A 25870-nucleotide genomic window follows, 5' to 3' on the forward strand; every position below is an offset into this window, starting at 1 on the left:
TAAATAAAATCTAAAGATGGTATAAAACTTTTATATTTTAACTATTTCTAATTTAAGAAAAATTATAAATATATATATAATATTTTAATATTAAAAATAATAATAATAATAAATTATATTAATTATTAATAATGTTTTTTATAAAAGTAATGATTGAGGCTTTGTAACTTTTATTTTTTTATTATTTCTAATATTTCTTTTAAGAAAAATGGTTAATATATATAATATTTTAATATTAAAATTAATAATAAAAAAATTATACTAGTTATTAATAAAAAGAAATTATAAAATTTATTGATATAGATAAAAGAGTTATGAAACTTTATTTTTGTAATTATTTTTAATATTTTTTAAGAAAAATTATAAATATATATAATATTTTAATATTAAAGTTAATAATAAAATAGTATATTATTATTAACCATTGTTTTTATAAAATATGAAATTTTTTATTTTTTTAATTATTTATAATATTATTTTTTTCTTAAATTATAAATATATATATATATAATAGTTTAATATTATGTAATTTTTATTTTTTAATATTATTTTAAGAAAAAATAAAATATACATAACATTTTAATATTAAAATTAATAAAAAAAAATATTAATTACTAAAAAAACTTATAAAATATGTAAATTTTTTTACTTATTTATAATATTATTTTAAGAAAAATTATAAATATATATATAATTTTTTAATTTAAAAAAATAATAATTATTATTATACTAATTAGTAATAAAAATAAAATAAAAATTATAATATTTAATAATATTTATAAAATATAAGCTTATAATCAAATTATACTAATTATTAACCATCTTTCTATAAAATTTATTAATATAGATAGAAAAGTAAAAATAATAAATTTACGTAACTTTTATTTTTTTTAAGAAAAAATATAAATATATAATATTTTAATATTAAAATTAATATATTAATTATTAATAATATTTTTATAAAATTTACTGATAGAAGATAGTAATCTAATTATGTAATTTTTATCTTTTTAGTTATCTATAATATTGTTATTAGAAAAAATATAAATATATTTATATAATGTTTTAATATTAAGATTAATAATAATAACATTATACTAATTATTAAAAAAAATTATAAAATGTAATGATATAGATAAAATTGTGTAATCTGAGGTTATGTAATTTTTATTTATTTTTAATTATTTTTAATATTATTTTAAGAAAAAATAAAATATATATATAATTTTAATATTAAAATTAATAATAAAAAAATATATTAATTATTTACAATCTTTTTATAAAATTTAATGATATACAATATGTAATTTTAGTTTTTTATTATTTCAAATATTTTTATTTTAAAATATATAAAAATATATAATAGTTTAATATTAAAATTAATAATAAATAAAATTATACTAATTTTTAACAATCATTTTATAAAATCTAATGAGGTTATGTAACTTTTATTTTTTTTAATTATTTTTAATATTTAAATAAAATATAAATATATAATGTTTTAATATTAAAATTAATAATAAAAAAATATACCAATTATTAACAATCTTTTTATAAAACTTAATGATCTAAATATTTGAGGTTTGTGTAACTTTTATTTTTGTAATTATTTCAAATATTTTTTTAATGAAAAATTATAAATATTTATAATATTTTAATATAATAGTTAATAATAAATAAAAGTATACTAATTATTAAAAATCTTTTTATAAAATTTAATGAGCTAGAACCTAATGAGTTTATGTAAATTTTATTTTTTTAATTAATTTTAAAAAAAATTTGAAGAATATGTTGATTAATTAATTATACTTAATTATCTTGATGAACTATACAAATTTGAAATCTTACATTATTATTCATAATATGTAGGTCAATTTGTATCACATTCTATTATAATTGATTTATGTATACTTAGGGGATAATAGATACTTAAGTTTGAAATGTATTTATATATACCTAATCTTGTTTTAAATTATTCAATATACATTTTTATTTTAAATTGTTAGTTGTATATATATATATATTTTTTTTTTTAAATTATACTTTAAATATCTAAAATCATTTAATTAAAATATGATAAAATCCTTAAGTTGGATTGAAAATTGACACAAATTCCTCTAATATTCATTTTTTATTTTTCTATGTTATACGCGAACAAAGTTTTATTTTCGTCTTGAGATGACTTCGTCAACTTCATTCTCAAACGATACATTTGTTTTGTTTCATTTCCAAACAACAATGGTGTAGATTAAGACGATAACAAAATTGTTACTCATTCGTCTCCTTCATATTTAAATATAATGTGTTTGTGTTGTGTCCTCGAAATCACTTATAAACAATAAAGAATGTAATGTTGATGTTAAAAAAAATAAAAATGTTTAATAGTTCAATAATGAAAATGTAAATAATTTGATAAAATTATGAAATATATAATACGATTATCTTAATATAAAACTCGTAATAATAATATATTATATAGACAAAACTTATATCACCCTGGGAGCAAGCCAACAGGTTAGATAATAATATATCATATTTAATAAAAAAAAAATAGACATTTAATTGAATTTATTATTTTTTTAGATATAAAATATTATAACATAGGCTTATTCGGTCCAGGTTATTTAAATAACCTGAAGAGAGAAAAAATGATTATTGGTGATAATTTTGAAGAGATAATGATGTTTTTTTTTTGATAAAAAAATTTAAAGAGTATTGATATATATATATATATAAATAAAATAAATAATTATAATTTAAAATAGATGATATTTTAGTATTTTGGTTAATGAATGGATTGATTTGAAGAATGAGAAGGAGAGTGAAGTGACAATTGATTTTGTTGGATTATTTGGAAAACTCAAATCCGAACAAGGCCATAGTAATTCAAAATAAAAACTATTTTTTTAATTGATTATGAGTTCAAATCTCATCAAAATAAATTTTTTTATCTACTTTTAAAAATTAAATCTAGGAAATAAAAAAAATCACATTTTTACTACTTGGGTCTAGGCATCCAAAAACTCGAGGGGTCGACTCTGCTTATAATAAAAGTGTGGTTATCCTCTTAGTGAGAATGAATTAGCCGTGAAAATAAATATAATTTTGATTTTAAAACAAAATTAGTTTATTAGTAAAAAAAACTTTAATCTAAATCTTAGAAATTATAACTTAGTTGAAATTTTAAATGATCAATTATTTTAAATTAATTATAAAAAGTGTTGAAATTTGAAGCATATAATAAGAATTGTTGATATTAGAAGTTAGATTATTTATTTTATATTATTTGAATATAATTGTTTCAAATAATAAAAAAATAATTCAAAACAAAAATAAATATATAAGAAACAATTTAAAACAAAATTATATATTTAGAGAAATATTTAAAATATATAGGGAGTCTTAATATCTATTAAGATGGAATAAAAAATATAATGATTTATAGAATTATTTGAATAATTTAGAAAACAAAATTTATAAAAATAAATAAAACAAACTTATATAAATAAATAAAATAGTTTTATTTTTAATTTTAACCATTTTTATTGAGTTATAATTTTGCCAACAAAATACAATTTTGGCTCAAATTATACCTAATGAAACAAAGTACCTAATTTTTACTTGTCGAATTATAGGTTTGATATTTTGGCTTTAGTTAGAAAAAGGTACAAAACTCAAAATGGGTTTGAGTTTTTACAAGTGTTCATTTATTTTCTTCAATTTTTAATCAGATCAACTGCTAAATTAAAAAAAAAAAATAAAGATTATTCAATTAGACAATAATAAAATTTCAAATAAATACATAAATTTATTTATTTTAGATTTAGGACGCAAGCATAATCATTGTTATTAGTAATGTTTACTTAATTTTTAGCATCAAGTGGAACTTAATTTTTTTTTAATTTAGATAAGATATTGAAATAAATTTATATGTTATGTTTGTAAATTTACAATAAATTAAACAATAATTTATATAATATTCCATATAATAATATTTATACAAAACAGGCTAAAATCTTGCAAATATCATTTTTTTAATAGATTCAATTGCTTAAATTCTACCAAATAAAGACAAGTTGTCTAATTATAGGTTTGATATTTGTAGATATGGCTTTAACAAGAAAAAGATAAAAACTCAAAATGGCTATGGAGTTTGTACAAGATATTCAACATTTTTCTTTAATTTTTATTCAAAATTAAATGATAAAGTTCACAAATATTTCATGATAATCCAAATTAGGCTTAATAATAAAATTTGATGACGAATATGTTCTATTGAAAAAATTGGTTATAAAAAAATATGATGATATAAAAAGTAATTAAATCATAACCTATACAATTTATTCAAAATAAAGCTAGAAATCATAATCTGCCAAATAAAAAATTATTTAATTATAAGTTTGCTATTTATAGGTATGGCTTTAGCAAGAAAGAGCTCAAAAGTTCAAAATGACTCAAATGTTTGTAATATTCAACATTTCTTTCATTCAAATCAACTTATAACTACACAAAGTTTTCAAATAATCCAAATTAGACTATAATAAAAGAATAACCATTTTCTTAATGGAGGAAACTAACATTTAAGACGTTTTAAATAAGAAACTCGTAACTTTTAATCTCTTAGACACGACAAAAATAAACCTTAGACACGACAAAAATAAACACATGTCTTGTTACTTTAACCTAGTATTTATTTTTTTGAATTAATTTACTCCATTTGTAAAAGCAAAATAATAATACTATTTTTTTTCAAATATTTTCCCACGTCACACATTTTTAAAAACTTCAAAACATATTCAACTGTTTTAAACGTGTATATCTAAAAAAATACTCGATTTAAGATAAAAATACGTCTAAATTGATAAACTGTACCTAAAGTGTCATTACAATTTTTTTTTGAAAAATAAATAAAATATATTTTTATTCAGAAAATCCCAAATCTTTCAATAAATTATACATTTTCCCACCAAAACTATAAATTATTATAAATTATTATGCATAAATCTAAAAAATAATACTCAATTTAAAAAATTAAATTTAAAACGTCTCTAAACATTATCTAATTTCAAAACGTGACAAACTAACTAGAAAAATAAAAATAATAAGTTAAAATAATAGGATGTTTTGTTCATTTAAAAATAGCTCACATGAATTAAAGTTGAATGATTAACCCATATAACAAAATTCAAAATTTAAAACTATTATTTTTTTTAAAAACAACCCTAACAACGACCTCAAATAGCAATTTAGCCTTTAAATTATCATATAATGTTAAAATTTGATAACAATTATGAAAACCTTATGTATTATGCTTGTGAAAATTATAATTATCTATAAAAATTTTTTTGTTAATAATTATGATATATTATTTGCTACAAAAAATCATTTTTTTAAAATCATAACAATCATGTGGTCAGAAAAAGTTAATCAATTTTTTTAATAACTTAGATGTAAAAATTTATCAAAAAATTTATTTTTTTCATCTACTTTTCACTTAAAAAAATAATCTAATTCAATCCGTCATTAATTTCAAATAAAAACAAAACCATTTTCACCTTTTATTTTAAAATAAAAATAAAAAATGATTGCAATAAAAATGGTGACAAAATTCTAAACAATCAATGTTTATACAAAATATGAATCTGAAATATGATCTACAAAAATTATTAAAATATAATACTTTTTAATAGAATTTAGCTCAAAATTCATAAAATAATTTAGACAATGAAATAGAAAACAATTATATACCAATTCTTTTAAAACATTCAATTATTCGAAAAAATCATTTAGACCCAACGAAGAAAATATATATATATATATATATGTTAAAACAGGCATGTAATGAAATTCCTTAAAAATATATCAAAATACCAACATCACACATAAAATATCATCCTAACCACATAACAATACCAACCATAACCATCCCATAAGAAAAATGGTCTTTGTCCTTTTACATACCAAGCATACTTAAAGAAATTATAAGGATTAATTGATTGATTCAAATGGTTTGCTCACAAATGTAATCACGATGAGTAAATGTTTAACTAACCCGCCCCATTTACACGTACATGAAACGGAGGCCCTCGACAGAAGATAGGCTCGTCGGGAGAACCAGCTTTTGCACGAGCTCTAAGTATATCGTTAGCATCATTGATAACAGCTGCAGCCAATAGAGTGTACTCACCAGGGACAAGGAAATAGAGAGAAAAAGAGTGATTCATTTCCTCCAGTGGCGGAACTTCCATGGTCACTCCACTTAAAGCACCTGAAAGAATCAATACATTATATTAGATTTTGGCCTAGTTCGATCTGGCCACTATCCCATCGCGAATCACATCATCATTCAAATTATTGACTAAAATACCCTATAACTTTATATTCCTAATGTTATTTTACCCAAATAACCTACACTGAATAAAATTATATAGAAATAACATACAAATTATTCAAATAACCCAAGATTGAACAAGGCCTTTAAGTATCAATCTAGGAAATCATAAAATCAAAATGAAGAATCTTACCAGACCAGAAGACAGTGGCTTTATCGTCGTCAATGCAGTTCTCTCCAGCCACGTCTTTGCATTTAATGCTAAGGCTCATCTTAATCATTTCTTTAGTGTTATTTCTTACCAAAACTTCCATGGGCGTCATTTCATGTGCCAGTACAGAACCTTTCGACGAAGGCGAACTAATATCTCGTGTTGTACAATTATTCTCAGCTATCCTAAAGCTGAATGTCAATGGATCTGGTAGTAGGACATCCATGACAGATGTTTGAAGGGCTGCCTGCAATGCATCTTTGATGTTTAATTCACCAGAGCTGTTTCTTCCAGATTGCCATCTCACCTTGATTCTAGAAATTAAATTTCTTATAGAAGCGTTCAGTTCAGCTTTTGCGTTCCTCTCCTTAAAACTCAAACTTCTACCCGGTACAGCTCCATTCGTCAGAGATTCCTTCATGAAAAATGAACCATCGAGAATCGACAGTTTAAAATGCTCTAATGGTATTAGAACCCTCGCAGTACAATCCCTGTCGATTCTTGTTTTCGGATAATGGAATTCGGCAGAATCGCCATCCACAGAAGAACCGTCGTCTTCACATTTTTCTATCTGAACCGATACACTAATCTCAAACACCACGTCCGTTGGATTCGACAACTCGAGTTCCAAGAAACGTAAACCCCAGCTTCCCCTGTAAGGATCGATTTTTACTAAACTATCTGACTTGTTTATGGTGCCAATAACTTCATCATTGGGGGAAACCGTTTTGAAAGGAGTCTCACTGACATGGGCAGGAATTTCCATTGACAAAAGACGAGCTTTCACAAAGGACAAACCCTGTAAAACACAGATGTTGAGTGGAACGATAATCCGCCTACCAGGAGGAATAACCGCAGGTCCATTAGATTGTGATTCTGCAGGCAAAGAAGACCCTGAAAGGATGGTGATATTATGAATACAAGGATGCATATTGTGCCCAATTTCATATTATCTAAGGGTATCTGACAAAACAGAAAATTAAGTGTTGAATGTTGTAACTGAATTTTAAGTGTCGAATTAATTAAGTGTGGTAAATAAATTTGAATAAACCAAACGAAAATATGAATTTTAATTATGGGAGTTAAAGTTGTTTTTTTTACGCTTTTAATATATTACCAAGGTAAGACATTCATAATTACCAAGGTAAATAAGTTTGAATAAACCAAACGAATATACGAATTTTAATTATGGGAGTTAAAGTTGTCTTTTTTACGCTTTTAATATATTACCAAGGTAAGACATTCATAATTACCGAATTAAGAGCTTAATTTTAGTTGAATCTAAATACTAATAGCATGTTTGTTGTATGTTATTTGGAAATAACCCGATTTTTTTTAAAAATCTTGTTTAATGAAGAATGGATTATTTGGGTTAAATGACTAAAATAGCTATTGTAAATAAAGTATGAATAATTTGGTATTTTGTTCATGATTTGAGTGATGATGTGATAAGGGGTTATTTGGATTATATTTAAATAACCCCTCATCAAACAAAGACTAAATGATTTTAGATAACCTTTATAAAATGAACTTAAGTCAAATGAGCACTTAATTATTTAGATTAAGGGATAAGGTACTGTCTAAGGCTAATCCATTGGTTACTTACGATGTTTAAAATCAAGGATGAAGATGAATAGTCAAATTAACGTAAAAATACCCGAAGCAAAACAGTGACCAAAATAGACTTACCTGCATAGTGGATCAGTAGCATTGGGCTGCTTCCTTCTTTTGCTTGTCTTCCAGAAGTCCCAGCTAAGCTTTTGTTTGAATTATCAGAATCCAGCAAGCCAAGCTGCCAGGCCTTCAATTTTACTGGTATAGTTACTTGAGCACCAGGTTTAAGAGGAAGAGCAGATTTTAGAGTTTCATGGCCAATGAATAAAACAGAATCTTGATTCTTTCCTGATAAAGATATGTGAGCTTGATCAACCAGAATTGTACCAGCATTAGCCAGATTGATCCATACATCACAAATCTCCCCTTCAAATAAAATGGAAGCTCCATCGCCTCCAACAACATTAGAGACCAATAAAGGAAGAGGTTGTATAACAGAAATATTTGGAACAGACACGTTTTTCAATTTTGCAGATCCACAACAACGGAAGGGATCAGAAATAACCAGACCTTGAGCAGCTCCAAGGAGCAAATTATCAACATCCTTAAAAACGTGCTCAGTGATTACACCAAAACAGTGAACAATGCATCCAGGAATTGTGATGGGCCCTACTTTAGTCGGAACTCCAGATAACGTGATCACTTTCGAAGAATTAGGTGGGAGATTCACACTGATTGGAAAAGCATCAAAATTTTGGGAATGGACTAAAAGGTAGATACTGTCCACCATAAACTCAAATCCACAAGGGTTTGCCAATTCCACTAAAATTTGAACCGGTTCTCCAACAACCCAAATTAACTCTTGCTTACCACCTTGATTTGACTCCCCTTTACTAAATGGAGTGTAGATAAAGGGCCCAGAAGGTGCAGATCCTGCCCACCAATCTTCTCTTCCCGAGTTGCGTTTCACAATGTCCATTTGTGAAGGATGTAAAGGAAAAGAATGCAACCTGCAGGCAATAAACAGGATTAAAAATGTTTTTTCTTCTTTCTCCACATGTTCACTTTGATCAAGAAAGAAGGAATTTGCACAGGATGGGGCTATTTTGATCTGATTAGGAATCTAAAATATTGATTTTGATTTAGTTATTGTCCTTTCCGTTTATTATTCTTTTTCCTGTAAAATGAGTGCACCCCGTGTTCTTTAATCTTTTCAATACAAAGATGACCCTTAAAAAAGACCCAAAATACTAATCAAGTACCTTACGAAAGGTAATGCTGGATCAGCACAGCGGGTACCCGAAGGCAGCCTCTCAGCAGAATTTGTAAGTGCACTTGCAAGACGATTCTGCCCAGGAGGAGTAATAAGAGGATAGTGAGATCTAAGTAAACGTGCTGCTGCACTCCATGCAGCAAGAGGATCACCAGCTCGAACAGCAGATAATAATATTTCTCTTAATACAACCATCTGCAGGGTGCTCCACTGAGATTCAAACAGTGAAACAACTGATTGCTGATGCCATTTTCCAGAATCAGTATGCTGTAATCCAGTTCCCTTCAATAAAAGGAGACGATGAGAAAAAAAGTTTACAATTGGATGCATTATAATGTTTTGACCAGAGTAAATATTTGAAATTATTTGTCATTTTAATATGACATTGCAGGTCTAAACTGGCTGGTGATAAATTACATTATTACATAGTCTAGAGTGACTAATGGTTGTGCAAAGAAACAATTCTTTCAACTAGCCACCTGAAATTACATATTCAATGCTAAATTAAAAGTATCATTATCTTATTATTCATGGCATCACCTATTTGCCAATTCGGTCCAAAGGAGAAACTTTACCCATGTAGCCTTTTGTCATTGGAGATTAAAAATATGCAGATCTGAACTTTGGAAAGAAAAAAAGATAAGCATAGTGATTGAAGATTTATTTTATCATATAAATAGTTTTATTTACAGGCAACAGCTCAACCCAAGTCATCTATTCTGAACCATTTTTTGACACTCACATTGGGTAGAGAGTTGTTAGCAAAGGAAGCTTTGCTTTGAACGCGATAGGCTTTGGTTGTCAATGACAAAACTTGCATGGCACTTGTAGCAGCCAATGAGCTTTCTTGCTGCAAGTACAGCTGAGCTACCTGCCTTGAAAAAAATGCAGCTTTACGATGGTAACCGAGAGCTCCAAACAGGCGAGCTATTTCAACGTATAATATCAACCGATCGCTGGCATCAATTAATGATTTTGCTCCATCAGCAGCAGTTGTCAATAACTCCACTACCTCCTTAGCTAATTCTTGTCTGTAAAAAAATGGTAATACATGCCAAATAATAAGCAAGATAAATATTATTGAATCATATCATCAAACTAATCCTTCTATAAAATTTCACATGGACAAAAACCAGAAGCCTGATTTAGGAAGGAATTTGGTTTAGTTTCACCACAAGAAAACCCAATTCAGTGCAATTCCACAATAGTTAATAAGTATACCTGCAAAGGAATCTTGCCAATTTCACAGTAGCCTCCAGTTCAAAGCTTAAGGGCGAAACTCTGCACAGAAGCAGCAACTATCAAGAGCAACACATCGTTATCACCCAAAAGAAACAAAGCAACAAATGACACGAGCTTCAGGAAAATGTAACGCCAGTTATGAAACATGATCAATTGACTAGCAAACAACAGATTACAACCATCATCAACTTCTAAGCAGTATTCAATGTTCACAACTTCCAAAAGTTGTGCTTCTTGCTCTTTAGGTCAATTTTGTGTTATACATATAAGTTTGTGGCCTGTGAACAATATGACTTTGTAACGGTGTGGAGGGTTAGGATATAATTAAGGCTGAGATGGAAGATATTCAACGGTGGAAAGATGAAGTCTTCGTATTCTTGACAGCACAGTAAATTACATAAAAATACCTTTGAGCATTATCCTGTATAAATGACTTTCTGTAGTGCACGATTACACTATTGTACCGGTACTTAACCTCATCCTCTAATTCAGGATCTTTCTGGCCCATTCTGTCAATCTGACAAACATAAAACACAAGAGGTAAAAATTGACTGACAGCATATAATGGATCGAAGAAAAGTCAAAACACACCAATGTTAGTGGATCAATACTCACTAGTTAAAAGTACAAACTATCCTTAGATCAACTAACTCTACTTAATTTAGTTGCCTTGATTTCATACCATAGACCTTTTGACATAGTTATTAACTTATTATACTCATGTTAGGCAATAATTAATGAACTTCACAATGGCTAAACCAATTATTATATTTCTTTCTTTTAACTCCCAATTAGGGCCTCTAACAACTTCACCCATGCCTTTTACACCCAATCTTTTTTATTTCACTAATATTTTGTAACAATCTTTGTCAAAATCACGATCACATTGTAAAAATCACCAAAAAATTTGAAAGTGATTTTTGTTTTTGGTATAAAAGTGTGATTGAGACAAATTTCTAGATTGTGATCCATATTTTTTCATGAATCAGTATCCAATCTCAATCACGATCACATTGGAAAATCGCGAAAAAAGAAAATTGAAAGTGATTTTTTCCCTTTTGGTATGAGAAGCGATTGAGACAAATTTATGGATTGTGATCAAGAACCTTTCATGAATCAGTTTCATGTTAGAGGTTTATGCCGAATGTAGATTTGATTGAATTTTGATAAAGTTAATAAAAAAATCCTATACCAGAACAGGCCTTCATGTGTACAATACTTAAAATAAGTAAGCTTTCCAAGCCAAAATGGATTATCCATTCATATATTGCTCCAACTAGCATAAGAGATCTTGTAGCCGTTTATCAGTAGTTGGGAATACAGAAATGCATACTCAAAATGAAAGTTTCTTGGACAAATAATCATTACAAAGAGATCCCATAGCAATCTATTGTTATATTCTATAATATCCAACCTATTGAGTTTTTTGGCAACAGTGTTCTTTGAAAAATTAAAATGAGTCACCCTTTTCTTTGGAGAAACCGTGCACTCACATTATAATACAGTATAAAGATGATATAGAAAGGTATTTATGTCATAATGGTTACGAATGTCTTCATATTGCTGTACTAATATTTTGATCAAATGAAAACTAGAGCATGCTTACCAGCAAGGCACAAACACTACCCTCTAAAGCTCCAGCATACCAAAAAAAATCAGCAGTTAACCGAGCCAGCTCCAATGCTGTAGAGTAATGGGCATTGGCATCAACAGGTGATCCCGCCAACAAACAATAGTCTCCTATTGTTTTCTGTGCACGACCAAGTCTACGCTTTTTTGCCTTGATCACCTGTAGTTTTTAAACACGAAACGGTTCATTTGCAACCTCAATTCATTAAGTCAACAAAAAAGTTAAAACCGTAACAAAATAATATGATATAAACCTAAGATAGGACACCTAAGATATAAACCTCCTCTGAGTTGAGACTAGCTTGAGAATCTAAAGGTGTCTTCAAAATAGCCCCATTGGATTCTGCTCCAAGAACCCACTTTTCAAATTCCATCAGCAACGAGGCAGCAATGTCTTGCATCATAGTGTATAAATGAAACTCTTGTGTTTGTCTGTCAGCTGGTGGAAACAGGATCAAGTTATCTCCTTTTCTACTGCCATCTTCTAGCTGCAATACAATCCAAACATGCTTTAAGAAATGCTGTACACCCTTTAATTGTTTACACAATTTACAATAAGTGAAAGACAAATCGAACCTGAGAATCACCAGGAGAAAAAGCAAAACATCTGCGGACGAGGGCAGAAGAGTATCCCTTACACGCACTGGAGAAGAGATCGAGAACATAATCAAGATCGGGGGAAGACGGACAGTGACAGATACCAATCACAGCTAGTATTTTACGGTTCGATTGAAAATCCTCCCAAGGGCTAGGAGGAGATCCACCAACCATGAACTTGAATCGAATGCTTCCGGAATCCCATGGTTGATTTGTAAAAGGGCTCTTCTGATGTTCTGTGTAGAATGAACTAATGGTGGATAGTTCGATCTTACTGTGTCGGATCAACATTGAAGCATAATCTCTGAAAAGAGATGAAGGGATTGGTCCGATCGGAAGGACAGCAATACGGATCATACAACTAGTTTCAATGCTTACATCTGGTTCCATTCTTGATTGACGAAATGAAATGGGTCAGATTTGATTTTGCAGAAAGAGAAGTGAAACCCAGAAAGATTTGGGTAGAATTGGATCTTCAGATCCTTCCCACGAAAGAGATTGAATTGTTTTGATGGAGAAACGCTACTTCTGCAGTCTTGCAATAGCAAGTAAGTTTGGGATCGTTTTCAGGGAAGAAATAAAAAAACCCACAAAAATAAATCCACAAAACTATCCAAATCCACTAGATTAGGTAAGACAAGGTAAAAAAAAACATAATTATTGTTTATGATCTAAACTGTTTTATTCAAATAACCGAACCAAGAACAAATCATATGATCGATGTATAAACATGATATTTTCGTCTTTGTTAAATAAATTGCATTTATATAGTTACTAATGTTTTATTAATATCAAAATGATTGAAAATGTTTACAAACCTATATATGAATGATTAGATTATATCCAAATAATTATCCAACCAAAAATACTGTAAAAACTTGCTAAATAAATTAGATTCTTAATTAGACCATTAGGATTTTGAATCTATTCCTTTAAACCTAATGAAGGATTCTTTAGTGTTAAAGTTATACAAAATAAGATTTTGTTTTAACAGCTTCAATTTAATTTAAGCATTGTTAATTTATTATTTACATTATATTTATAATTAAATGAATAAAATATTCATATCATAAATTTAATTACCTAATTTTAGCGCAATCAGAATTTTACTGAAATTCGGTAATCAAAACCATCAATTCCCTGAAATTTGATAGTTATATGAATATTTTATTTATAAACTTTACGTACATAATAAATTAACCGCGTTAAAAACTTTTAAGACAAAACTGCGTTTTCGTATAATTTTAACATGAGATTTGAAAAAAAAATGCCCCAAATTCCAATTGGCCTGAATAAAGTACCATAATTATAATTTGACATTTAAAATTATAAGGAAAAAATCGACCAAAATCTATCGACGATCGCCTCTAAATAAAACTATTAAGAGAAAAAAAAATAGTTAGTCTGAAACCGTTTAAATTGAGTTTAAATAGAAAAATGTTATTTATATATTTAATTAACATACATTTCAAAATTTATCCCTATCAAAATCAAAATTCGAGATATTTTTCGTTCAAACTCGTAACCAGAATGGAATCTAAGATACTTAAAAGAATGTTTTGAAATAAATTTATAAATATTTTTCCGTTCAAATTCATATCCAGAACGGAATCGGTATTTCCAAATAGGAATGCGAATATCAAAACATAAACCACACGAGATCACACAACTCAACCAACTTTCTATCCTTGAATATTATACATCACTTTCGTGTTCTTCGAAACAATAGTGGAAAAGAAAAATTATATATGTGCACTCTTTTCCAAGTACAACTAAATCTTTATTCACAATAACAATGATTCTTTACAACACAATGAGAATAAAAAAACTATATTAATCAGGATCTGCACAATGAATATGTTGGGACAAATATAGAACTATGAATCCCTGAATATTGGTTTAGAAATAAACTTGATATGTAGATTTAGCTTCCCAGATTTAGTCCCATCTACTGCAAATGTATCTGTGAATTCTTTTTCCAGTATTGCCCTAGTGAGTGTCATTATTACTTTACCCATCTTATCCTGAAATATTAAACCTCAAAATTAGCAAAACCAAAGTATAAATTCCAGACCTAGTTCCATTTCGAAACACCATTTCTGTCAAAATATTTCATATCAATCCAGATGGGATCAAAATGTGAACTTAGTTTCACACACATTCATAAATTTATTCACAGCTTCTCTACCAAATTTGAATACAGAAACAGAAGTTTTACGATTGGGCTACTAATCATATAATATACCAAAATACCCTTCTTTTTGACAAGACAAGAAGGCAAAATAATGAAGTATGAAAAGAAATCTATTCAAATGTGTCAATTCATAGTAGAGTGTGGAAATAAAGTACAAACAATCTCACAAATTGGAAGTTGGGCAAAGAATGGGGATTGGATCTCGATCAGATATTATCCACTATGCATGTTGTTAACAAATTTAGCTGTGCAAGGTAATTTATCGAACCAGATGAAACTTATGATGTATATTTTTCCTTTTAAAAATGAAAGATGAGCATGTCGAGCATCTCTTTAAAATTCTGTAAATTCTTTATATTATTAATACAAGGTTTTTTCTTTTCACAGGAAAATTGAAAATGATATTTTAGTCATTTAATCCAAATAATCCACTTTAACATCAAGCAAGTTTAATTCCCTCCAAAAAAATTGGTTTGTTTTAAAAATAAAAATAAAACCTACATCAAACAAGCTCTAAGTCAGATCACCAGTTGAACCACCATAAACCATGCCAAACAGAATACTATAGTCTATATGAAGGTCACTTTATAGTTCATATGTCTAAACTTATATACCCCTCACTAATTTTACTTATTACACCAAAATATGAAGTCATAACTACAATTGATAAACATGATCTCTGTTCAATGGAAAGAAGGTTTTTTGAACTAGAATAGTCAAGATAGTAGAGATGGGCAATTAGTACCTTTCCGAAAGTGTCGTGATCCCAAACTTCTATTATTAGCAAGTCATGCAATGCATCCTCTACAACAAAGTCAAATGTTTGGTTCCAAACTGGATTCAAGCTGTTATTTACAACCTGCAATACAAAACAGAATAGAGCTTTTAGAAAACCTACACTATTATTGTCGTAATAAAAACTACGACAAGATGCATAAGACAGGGTAAATTGGGTTCCTACACTATTATTGTAGATTTAGTGCAAGTTAGAATGGCAAAATCCAATATTATATCAGATTCTTTTCATAATATCTTCACAAAATCTAAAAAAAATGAAATTAATCAAGAAAAATCCATCTGAATAAAAAACATTTTACCCTGCTCTTATTTTTTTGGTTGGACTTCTTCATGATTAGTACAACAAAGGGATCTGATTTTCCCATCAAATCTACGGCTGGCAAATCCTCTGCTGATATCACTGTAACAGATAAAACTCCTCGAAGTATGACATCCTTCTTCAGAGCACTAGATCTCACAGCATCTGGAGTACTTCCTCCATCAATTCCAGTTTTAAGGACCTTCTCTAGTGCAGTTAACCGGAAATCAGGATTGAAAGGATTTGTAAAGACACTTTCCGTACCAAAAGGACAATATAAGAGCTCCAAGTGTACCTACAGCCAAGTGGTAACCAAATTATTTAAATCTCAGGATAGGGCACACAAAATACACATTCTATTGCATTTTTTTGTATGATTATTGAGCTTCTATGCTAGTGTTTTGTGTCATTCCATCTCCTTTTAACATAATAATTCCTTTCAACACATAAAAAAGAAAGGGAAAATCAGATAGTCAACTGAACTTGCACAGACTCAAATAATCCATTGAACTTTTGATTGGCTCAAATAACCCATTGACCTTGCAACAAAGGGTCAAATACCACATCTGATTGAATAATTGTAATGCCTTCCAAAATTCCCCTTCATTAGTGACACTCCAAATAGAAGAAGAACTTTAGTTGATGTTACTATTACTTTATTAAATGCCTTTCTTAAAAGTTCAATGAGTTAATTGATGTAATCAGAAGGTCAGTGGGCTATTTGAGTTTTGTTCGATAAAAAAGCATCATGTCGTGGATTCGTGATGTAATGAAGCCTTATACTTTATATTCCCATATTAGCAATCAAATTGAGATTCACAAAAAAAATCCTTCTTGGTCAGAAGACGGTGAATAGAAAGGCAGAAACAGAAATTAAAATAGAAAGCAATTTTACAAAAAAGTTTTGATAGAAACCTAGTCTTTACCTGGCCCCTGTACTTTGTATCCCTCTGGACCTCCAAATCTTTGACAAGCTTCAACCATACATCCTTCACTTTACCAGGCTCAAGATCCTTCAATGGAATCTGAACACAGCCGATGAGCTCACCAGCTTGAATGCCTTCATCATCAAACAGTCTCGCTGTTAAGTGTTGTGTGGATGGATCTTCGACTATAAACTCAAAGTGTTCATTCCAGATAGGATTCAATTGGTTGTTCTGAAGAATTTAAAACATTTTTTTTTTTATATTTTCCTACACTAGAACCTTGAAAAAAGCAATAGATAAGATTCAGAATGTCTTACAATTGTCTTGCTAGTTTGCATTTTCGCGCGCAAAGGACGGATAAATAAGACAGCATAAGGATCAGATTTTCCAACCAGATCTTTATTTGTCAATTCCTTTGCCTGTATAAGCTTTACTTCTAATGTTCCAACAGGTTTCAACTCCAGGTCACTGAATCACAATATCATACAAACAAATAGTTAATTTCTTCAACATGTGATGTGAAGAGAAAGCAAATTTCCAATAGCCCAAACAATAAATGAAATTATAATCCCTGATCTCTGTAGATGGTTACAATAGTGTTTAAACAAAGAAAAAACAACTAATGCAGTTGCTTCAAAGGCATTGTGGTCTGTCCAAATAACTTACCTGTAATCCCCAGGTAAAATGGAAATGATATTTCGTACTGGCCAGGTAATCGAGTCTTCTACAGCATCTCGAAGAGTTTCCTGCAAAATAGTAAAACAAAAATTGTGTAGAGAAACCTATGTATTTTTCCAATCAGGTAAGTCACCAATGTGCTTAAATGAACATTTACAATTGGGATCAATGGAAACAAAAAACTTTGGTTCTAGGAGAAAGAATAAATATAATTACGAAAGCTCCATGTGTTAATTTCAATTTTCAGTAGTAAATTCAATTCAATTTATTTTTTTATTCTTTTCTCTATGGAAAATTTATGATATTAGCTCCTTTGCATATGAAAGGAACTGCCACTGATTTCTTTTATAGAAGTTCACATTTTTCCTTTTCATAGGCTTCCCTGTTTCTTCTAGACCTTGTGTGTGTGTGTGCATGTCGAAGTTGTAGCTCTTTCAGATCAACAGAAATTTATTATGGCATTGCACAGTAACAGGTTAACAAATGGATGTATCCACTTTATACTAATACAAATCAAGGAAAGGGATATTGTATCTATATGACTGTAAACAAGTTTAACCTTCATTATCTATACACGCATTTTATTTGTCAAAAAGAAAAGTTTACACTATCTTTTCTGTCTAATTCTTGTTTCAGGCAGCAGTTTTGAGATAAAACATGAATGAGTTCAATAAAAGAGTTGCTATTACCGCAAAAATCCCATTTTTTGCCAAGAATCCATTTAAAATGCAGATCTCAAAAACTACAATGTTATAAGGCTAATTAGAATGCTAACTAGGATTCCTTCCTTATTCAATCTTCTATATCCATCTTTCTATTTGTTCAACGATGTAAATATCTGAATCAACCTTAACTACTTATGATATTGAACAATCCCTAACTCTTCGAATAAATCCAGTGGACCACATGGTTTGAATGTTTTTATATTTCCAAATGCGACTTGATGTACTTTCTGATAAACCTCTTCAAATCTTCCAATCTCTATTGTACCAACAAATGTGGCATTTTTACTTATTGCCTAAGGTACTCCTAAAGTGTTATGAAGAATAGCATGCATGAGATAGTAAAACAATAGTTTACCCATTTACATTCAGATATGGAATGGAAGTAAGTGCTTAATTTTCAAACCTCGATAGCCTCTGCAATTCCAGGAATTGCTGAGATATCCCCACCAATAACCTTAAGAGTAAGATCCATCCTTTTCTGTGAACATAATAAAAGGTCTTCAAGAAAGGAATAGAGAAAGATGAAAATAATAAGTATAAATGCAAGCTTAATGAATGAAAAGGTATTATTCCTTTTTCCAAAAGAAAAAAGAGAACACGCATGAAGCTAAGTTACACAGAAAAAGCTTAATGAATGAAAAAACAAAGGGAATTTAAGGTCTTAAGATAAGGAAACCTCACCTTCTCCCTCAGGGAATAGCAGACTGCACCAAAGCAAGGAAACTCATCAACAAGTGGGCTGAAAATTAACCTGAAAACTCCTGTGAATGCAATGTTCTTGACCTAGATAAACAACGATGAGGCAGAATTTAGCACAGTTCAAATAGATCAACTCCTGATTTAGATTTTAGCATGTTTGTCTTTATCTTTTACACCTGTTTCACAGAAAAAATAAATATAAACTTGACTAATTTTGGGAAAGAAAACCTTCTTCTGTCATCATCTACTATTTACATTAGTGTCCCTAAAACACGAGAAAAATAGCAAATAAATGCAACAGTTTTAAAACGAGAAAAAATAAAAATAATTTCTCCTATTACAATTAGAATGAGAAGATAAAATAAAGATGAAACCTCTATAGGTAGTGATAAACCAACTCTGGTTTTGATATCAAGAACAATTTTAGGGTTTCCATCCCATTTCATCTCCAATTCCACTGTAATTCCCTTATCATCACCTTCAAGTATAGATATTCCTGAAGAACATCAAATTCAAATTAATAGTTGCCCACTTTAATCTGGATAGTCACTCAGCCGTCTTTCCCTATGAACATCAATTAGTTAATCAAATCTACAAATTTCTATTATCGACCAATCAAACCTGTAAATTGAGGTGCCACAGTACCAAGAGTTAACTTTGAGAACTTCAGAGAAGCTAAGACTACCGGTCTATATTGCTCCAAAATAGGCTCAACTGAACTTCGGATTAACTCTGATGCTGCCTAAGCCACAATGTAATAAAAGTTCAAAAATGAAAGGAGAACCAATATTGAAACCCCCCAAATTAAACTACAATGATTTCAGAATTACCTCATTTATATATGGCCAAATTTTCACAAGTTGAACATTAAGCCAATTAAGCTGTAACAATATTACAATAATCAAATAAACAACTATCAGAAATGTGATCTAGAACCTTAAAATCAGCTTAAGTCTTTACTCAAATGAATGTATGAACAATCAGAAGAGAATTTAGAGATGCACCTGACCTTTTGCTTCTGTGAGAAAACAATCCATGGTGGGTAATTGTCAGATGGAAGAATCTTCTTCAAATCCTGAACTGTTAACCTAGCAAAAGCCGCCACAGTTGCAGCCTAGTATATAAAACTCCAAAATCAATAACCAATCAAAATCAAAGATATACCCACGAAGAGAATAGATAGATAGTTACCAAAGCAGAACGCTGCTTAGATCGGATATTTTGACTACGAGCGAAACGGAAAATCAAACCGATGCCTATTGGTAAGCCAAGAAACAAACCAAAATAGAAACCCATTTCACCAAGAAGGTTCTTAACTTCTAAGACTCTCAATCTTGTTCGAATAGATAATCAAGACTGAAGTTGGAAATACGGCGAGTTCTGGCAAAGAACGGAAGAGGAAGAAAGTGGGTAATGGAATTGTTGGATAAATGAATCAATAGTTGAAAATCATCGCATATCAACATCGTTAATGATGGTATGGATTAGTTTGTCGTCATTTGTCAGCAAGGGAATTGGGTAAGATGGGTTAGAGCTTAATCATTATAGGAAAAAAGTAAAAATGGAAGATTTGTGGAATGGGTAGTAGTGTGAAGGAAGAAAGTAATATATTCTGTTCTTTGCTTTTTGGGTTTGAAGACTTGGAGTATGATCATTCTACAATCGCCATAGCCAGCATGATACCATTGTTCTTTCATTTTCTTTTTTATCTGCTAATTCTATTTTAAGTCTTTGATTGATTTCAAATAAATCACCATAATTAACTAAACTAGCCTATATCCCGCGCAAATGCGCACGAACAATAATATAAAAAAACGTGAAAAAAATATTACGATAAAAATATTATAGTATTTTAAATTTTATTATTTATCGTTTTAAGTTTATGGGCGAGTCAACCTACATGACCCAAATATTCATTTACTTTCACATATATATTCAAATTAACTATAGTTATGTACCCGACAATCCGGATACTTAAAAATTAAGCATCATTATATATATATATATATATATATATATAATTATTAAGGATGAAAATTATAATTCATCCCGCAAAATATTTTTATCTCAATTTTTCACCTAAAACACAATTAAACTTATAAAATCATCAATATATTTATTTATTAAAAATTTAAAATTTATTAACCTACTAAGAAAATTCAAATTATAATAACATATGGGTGAGAAATTATACTAATTTTTTAAATTAAAAAAATTAAACATAATTTTATCATAAAAATTTTATATTTTTATAAGTATAATATCAATTGTCAAGTTAAAATTCTACCAAACAATAATATCCCACACAAATATCTAATTCGAGAAAGCAATGGACGAGAAAATTTTGTTTGTTATTCTCATCCCATTTTATTTTGTAATTTTTTTAAATTTTAATTATATATATATTTTTTTAAAAGTATTAAATTATATATAATGATTTTCTTTATATGATATATTAAAAATTCATATTATTATATATAATTTTTTTATAAAATAAAAATAAATAAATATATGAGTAATGTTATATATATATATAATTATATTTATTAATATTCGATGTTTATACGGTGGAATTGGGTTGTCCTTCCAGGTAAAATCCAAAATAACTGCTTAAACATTTTAATTATCATCCTTATTATTATCATCATAATAGCTTATTTTTTTTTATTTTTTATCTAAAGTAATTAATGTATGATATTTCTTTCTATATTTACAAGAGAAATTAAAAATTAATAATATACTAACTTATAAAAAAAAGTTAATGAACAAGAGTTATTTAATTTAAAATACTAACATATTATTTTATATTTAACAGTTAAATTAAAAAAATATATATATAATTTATTATAGAAATTAAAACCCAATAATCTCACAGTTAGTTGAATCGAAAAAATTGAATAATTTTATATTAAACTATTAATATATTATTTAATAATGAGATTCATTAAATCCAAATACCCACATTAAATTATTATTATAAATTCAAAAGAAGCAAACATTACCAAAGAGATTTAGAGAGAGAGAGAAGTGTTTATCAAATTACGGCTCCTTTTTGCCGCTCTTTTATGAAATTAACGATCATGTTGTCAACGTTAACAACAATCATACTTGGATCCTTAATCTTCTTTACATCTTTAGAAGCTTCTATAGATAACAGTCGTACGAGGTTTCTCCCCGGCGGCGCCGTAAGTAAATGTTTTTTTTTTAATTACGAGGTTAATAATTAAAGATTTGAACTTGATCTTGGTTTTTATGCAGGATAATAATAATAATAATTATATATATGATAGTGGGAAGAAGATAGAGAGAGATTTAGTTAGAGCAAGAACAGCGATTAGAAAAGCTATTAGAACACGAAGTTATGAATCTTATGGAAAGAATGAAACTTTTATTCCAAGAGGATCGGTTTATAGAAACCCTTATGCCTTTCATCAGTTAAGTTATCATCTTTCTCTTAATCTTTAGAATTTTTTATGATTTTCATGGGTTTTTTTGAAAAAAAATGAAAAGACAAGTTTGTTTGATGAATATTGAGTTAAAATTGATTAATTTATAAATTGAATTTAGATTTTATATAGTTCTATCCTAGTACCACATCCCAATTATCTCCTAGAACTTGCTTGTTTGATCTTGGAGTGGTTGTGGGTTTATGAATTTGGATAAAAAATTTGTATAATTTTTTTAAAAATCTAGTTTTTTTAAAGTTGAAATTGATTTTGATGGGTTTTTTTCAAAAAAAAATAAAATAAAAAAAGAAGTTTGTTTGATAAAATTTGAATTAAAATTGATTATTTTAATTTATCAATTAATAATTTTAAATAGTTTTATCCTAGATCTAGGTCCCAAATTTTAGGGTTTGTTTGACTTAATTTTTTTTTTTTAAATTAGTTTTTTAAAGCTTAATGATCATTCTATATGAGAAAAAAAATTAAATAAATGGTATTTAAATATTTTGATGGATTAAAAAAGTAATGGGATAATTGAAGTTAAAGTATTGAGTTTTGAATAAAAATATAAAAAACCTAATATCAAACATGCTCCTAAAATCTCTCAAAATAGGTTATTTCTTGACTCTCTTAACAAAAAGATAGGAAGCTATAACCTAATTCATATGTTTTTCATGTTTTCACTATAATATTTATTTTTAAAAGGTTTTTCTTTTAAAACAAATTTTTTTATTTAAAAAAATTGATAATTTGTGTATAAAAAAATTGAGGTCTTTGCTCGATCATTCACACCTTCTATGAATTTTGAAATTCAACTTATTTCATCGGATCATTATGTAGAGTTCACATCCTGGGTTTATTTCGGTTTGAGTAAAAAAATTATTTGACTTAATTTTTAATATAACAACATTGCCATATTGGTATGTTTCTTGATTTATTTTTCTTTTACTCAGGAGTCATATAGAAATGGTGAGGTCTTTCAAAATATGGGTGTACAAAGAAGGACAACCTCCATTATTTCACATTGGACCGGTAAATAACCTATACTCGATCGAGGGCCAATTTATCGACGAGATGGAGAGTGGTCGTAGCCATTTTCTAGCCCATCGCCCCGAAGATGCTACAACATTTTTCATTCCGGTTAGCATAGTGAAAATAATCTTCAATATTTATAGACCGCTCACCACTTATTCCAGAGCTAGTCTCCAAAAAGTGGTGTCTGATTACATAACCGTGGTTGCGAATAAATACCCATTTTGGAATAGGAGCATGGGGGCCGACCACTTCTTTGTTTCATGCCATGATTGGGTATATATGTTTACATAATTTAATTACTCAATTTTAATATATGTAACATTAGTACTTAAAAATGATTGTGTATGTTTTAATGTAGGCACCTCATGTTTCGACAGGCAATCCGGAACTATTCAAGAACTTTATAAGAGTTCTATGCAATGCCAATTCTTCCGAAGGGTTTAAATTCACTAGAGATGTTTCTCTTCCAGAAACCTTCATACCCTTCGGGAGTCTTGGACCACAACATACAAGCATTGACACTCCGAGCAATCGCACAATTTTCGCTTTTTTTGCGGGAGGTGAGCATGGGGACGTAAGGGAACAACTTTTCAAGTATTGGAAAGATAAAGACAAGGAAATTCAAGTTCATAGCTATCTCCCAAAAAACATAAATTATTATGAATCCTTAGGAAACACGAAGTTTTGTTTGTGTCCAAGTGGATACGAAGTCGCGAGTCCTAGGATTGTCGAGTCAATACATGCTGGTTGTGTACCTGTGATTATATCAGAAGGTTACGTGCTTCCTTTTAGCGACACATTAGATTGGACAAAATTCTCGTTTCATCTGCCTGTTTCGAAGATTCGACGTCTCAAGAAAATGTTGAAAGGAATTTCGAAGAAAGAATACGAAGAAAAACGAAAGGCAGTTCTTCAAGTGCAACGACATTTTGTGGTTAATCGTCCGAGTAAACCATTTGACCTAATTCATATGGTTCTTCATTCTATATGGCTTAGGAGGCTTAATATAGGCTTGCCATTGTAAAACATATTTTAGATCTTCATCAATGTTATATTTTGTCTAGTTGAATTCTTAATTCTTAGCTATCCCACTTTTTAAGTTTTTTAATGAAATTATGTTAAAATGTTTTTCAAAAACATAATAATAATTTTTTCACAAATCACAAATCTCAATCAAACCAACACTTAATATGTGTGTTCATTCCTAAACTTCACCTATTAAGCCATTAGTTTTGATTATTCAAATAACCCAAAAAAAATTAAGCATCACTTCACTCTTTTATCATCCATTAAATCAATTAATTCATTAAACAAAATACTAAAATATCCCATATTATAAATACTATAAATTTTTTATAATATATATATACCAACGCGCTTAAGTAAAATTTTGGATGTTTATTACACAAGCTCTCCACAATTATCATACCTCTCTCCTAAATATTTTATATTTCCTAAATTATCAATTTCTCCCAATAATTATAAATAAATTCTATTTATCTAATATATATATATATATATATATATATATATATATATATATATATAATAATAATAATATTTAATTTTAAAGTGTCTGAATTGTTGGGTCGAGAACTCTAGTTAATTTGAATATATATGTAAGAGGAGTAATAATATATACAACACAGCACCTTTGTACAACACATACATGATTTGATAAGAAAAAAATATTTTTCTCTCTCTTATATTTTTTTCAAAATATATTTTCTCTTTCTTGCCAAATTGGATAAGTGTTATATAAAGGTGTTGTATAAGGGTACTGTATATATCATTTCAAATGTGAGAGTAAATGGATAATTTGGCGAGGTTGTGAGTTGATCCGTCTATAAACTTAAAACGGTTAAAAATAAAATAAAAATGTTATAGATGTGTTTTAAACTTTGCAACATAGCAAAAACAAGTACATTTATTTAACCAACTAGGCTAAATAAAATAAAGTTTGATTAGCGTGCCACATATCTAACAATATAAGTTTAACTTTTTAATTAATCTATATATCTATAATAATGCTTAATTTCAAAGTGTCAAGAATGCCGTGTCGAGAACTGTGTTAATTTGAATATATATATATATATATATATAAGTAAATGGATATTTGAGTCGGGTCGTGAGTTGACCTGCCCATAAATTTTAAATGATTAAATTAAAAAATTAAATTAAATATAGTATATATAAGTTTCAAACTTGTAACATAACAAAATAATTATAAACTT

General features: G+C 28.4%; 3 protein-coding genes across 5 annotated transcripts; 1 reads left to right on the forward strand and 2 right to left on the reverse strand.

The window, feature by feature from the left end:
• Positions 1 to 5839: 5839 nt before the first annotated feature.
• Positions 5840 to 13413, reverse strand: LOC124941149 (trafficking protein particle complex II-specific subunit 120 homolog). Its single transcript, XM_047481423.1, has 10 exons — positions 12817 to 13413; positions 12522 to 12728; positions 12218 to 12400; positions 11019 to 11128; positions 10591 to 10650; positions 10112 to 10400; positions 9359 to 9651; positions 8232 to 9106; positions 6525 to 7436; positions 5840 to 6268 (listed from the first exon to the last, which is right to left on the reverse strand). Exons 1-10 carry the CDS (start codon positions 13225 to 13227, stop codon positions 6048 to 6050), a joined length of 3561 nt encoding a protein of 1186 aa, XP_047337379.1. The 5' UTR covers positions 13228 to 13413; the 3' UTR covers positions 5840 to 6047.
• A 1094-nt stretch (positions 13414 to 14507) lies between these two features.
• Positions 14508 to 20816, reverse strand: LOC124942035 (synaptotagmin-4-like). 3 transcript variants are annotated; one of them, XM_047482440.1, is made up of 13 exons: positions 20347 to 20816; positions 20165 to 20269; positions 19986 to 20036; positions 19777 to 19897; positions 19530 to 19651; positions 19138 to 19239; positions 18860 to 18934; positions 17720 to 17799; positions 17371 to 17521; positions 17054 to 17284; positions 16129 to 16422; positions 15777 to 15890; positions 14508 to 14861 (listed from the first exon to the last, which is right to left on the reverse strand). In XM_047482440.1, the coding sequence occupies exons 1-13, from the start codon at positions 20449 to 20451 to the stop codon at positions 14715 to 14717; spliced, it is 1698 nt and encodes a 565-aa protein (XP_047338396.1). In that variant the 5' UTR covers positions 20452 to 20816; the 3' UTR covers positions 14508 to 14714. The 3 variants fall into 3 exon arrangements, with proteins under 3 accessions (XP_047338396.1, XP_047338397.1, XP_047338398.1); XM_047482441.1 differs by having other exon boundaries at positions 20160 to 20269; positions 20347 to 20815; XM_047482442.1 differs by lacking the exon at positions 20347 to 20816 and having other exon boundaries at positions 19777 to 19893; positions 20165 to 20256.
• Positions 20817 to 23554: 2738 nt separating this feature from the next.
• Positions 23555 to 24673, forward strand: LOC124942842 (probable glycosyltransferase At5g11130). Its single transcript, XM_047483411.1, has 2 exons — positions 23555 to 23909; positions 23995 to 24673. Exons 1-2 carry the CDS (start codon positions 23568 to 23570, stop codon positions 24658 to 24660), a joined length of 1008 nt encoding a protein of 335 aa, XP_047339367.1. The 5' UTR covers positions 23555 to 23567; the 3' UTR covers positions 24661 to 24673.
• The last annotated feature ends 1197 nt before the right edge of the window (positions 24674 to 25870 follow it).

The sequence above is a fragment of the Impatiens glandulifera genome, chromosome 6 (assembly GCF_907164915.1).
Source record: "Impatiens glandulifera chromosome 6, dImpGla2.1, whole genome shotgun sequence".
In the NCBI taxonomy this organism is placed as follows: domain Eukaryota; kingdom Viridiplantae; phylum Streptophyta; class Magnoliopsida; order Ericales; family Balsaminaceae; genus Impatiens; species Impatiens glandulifera.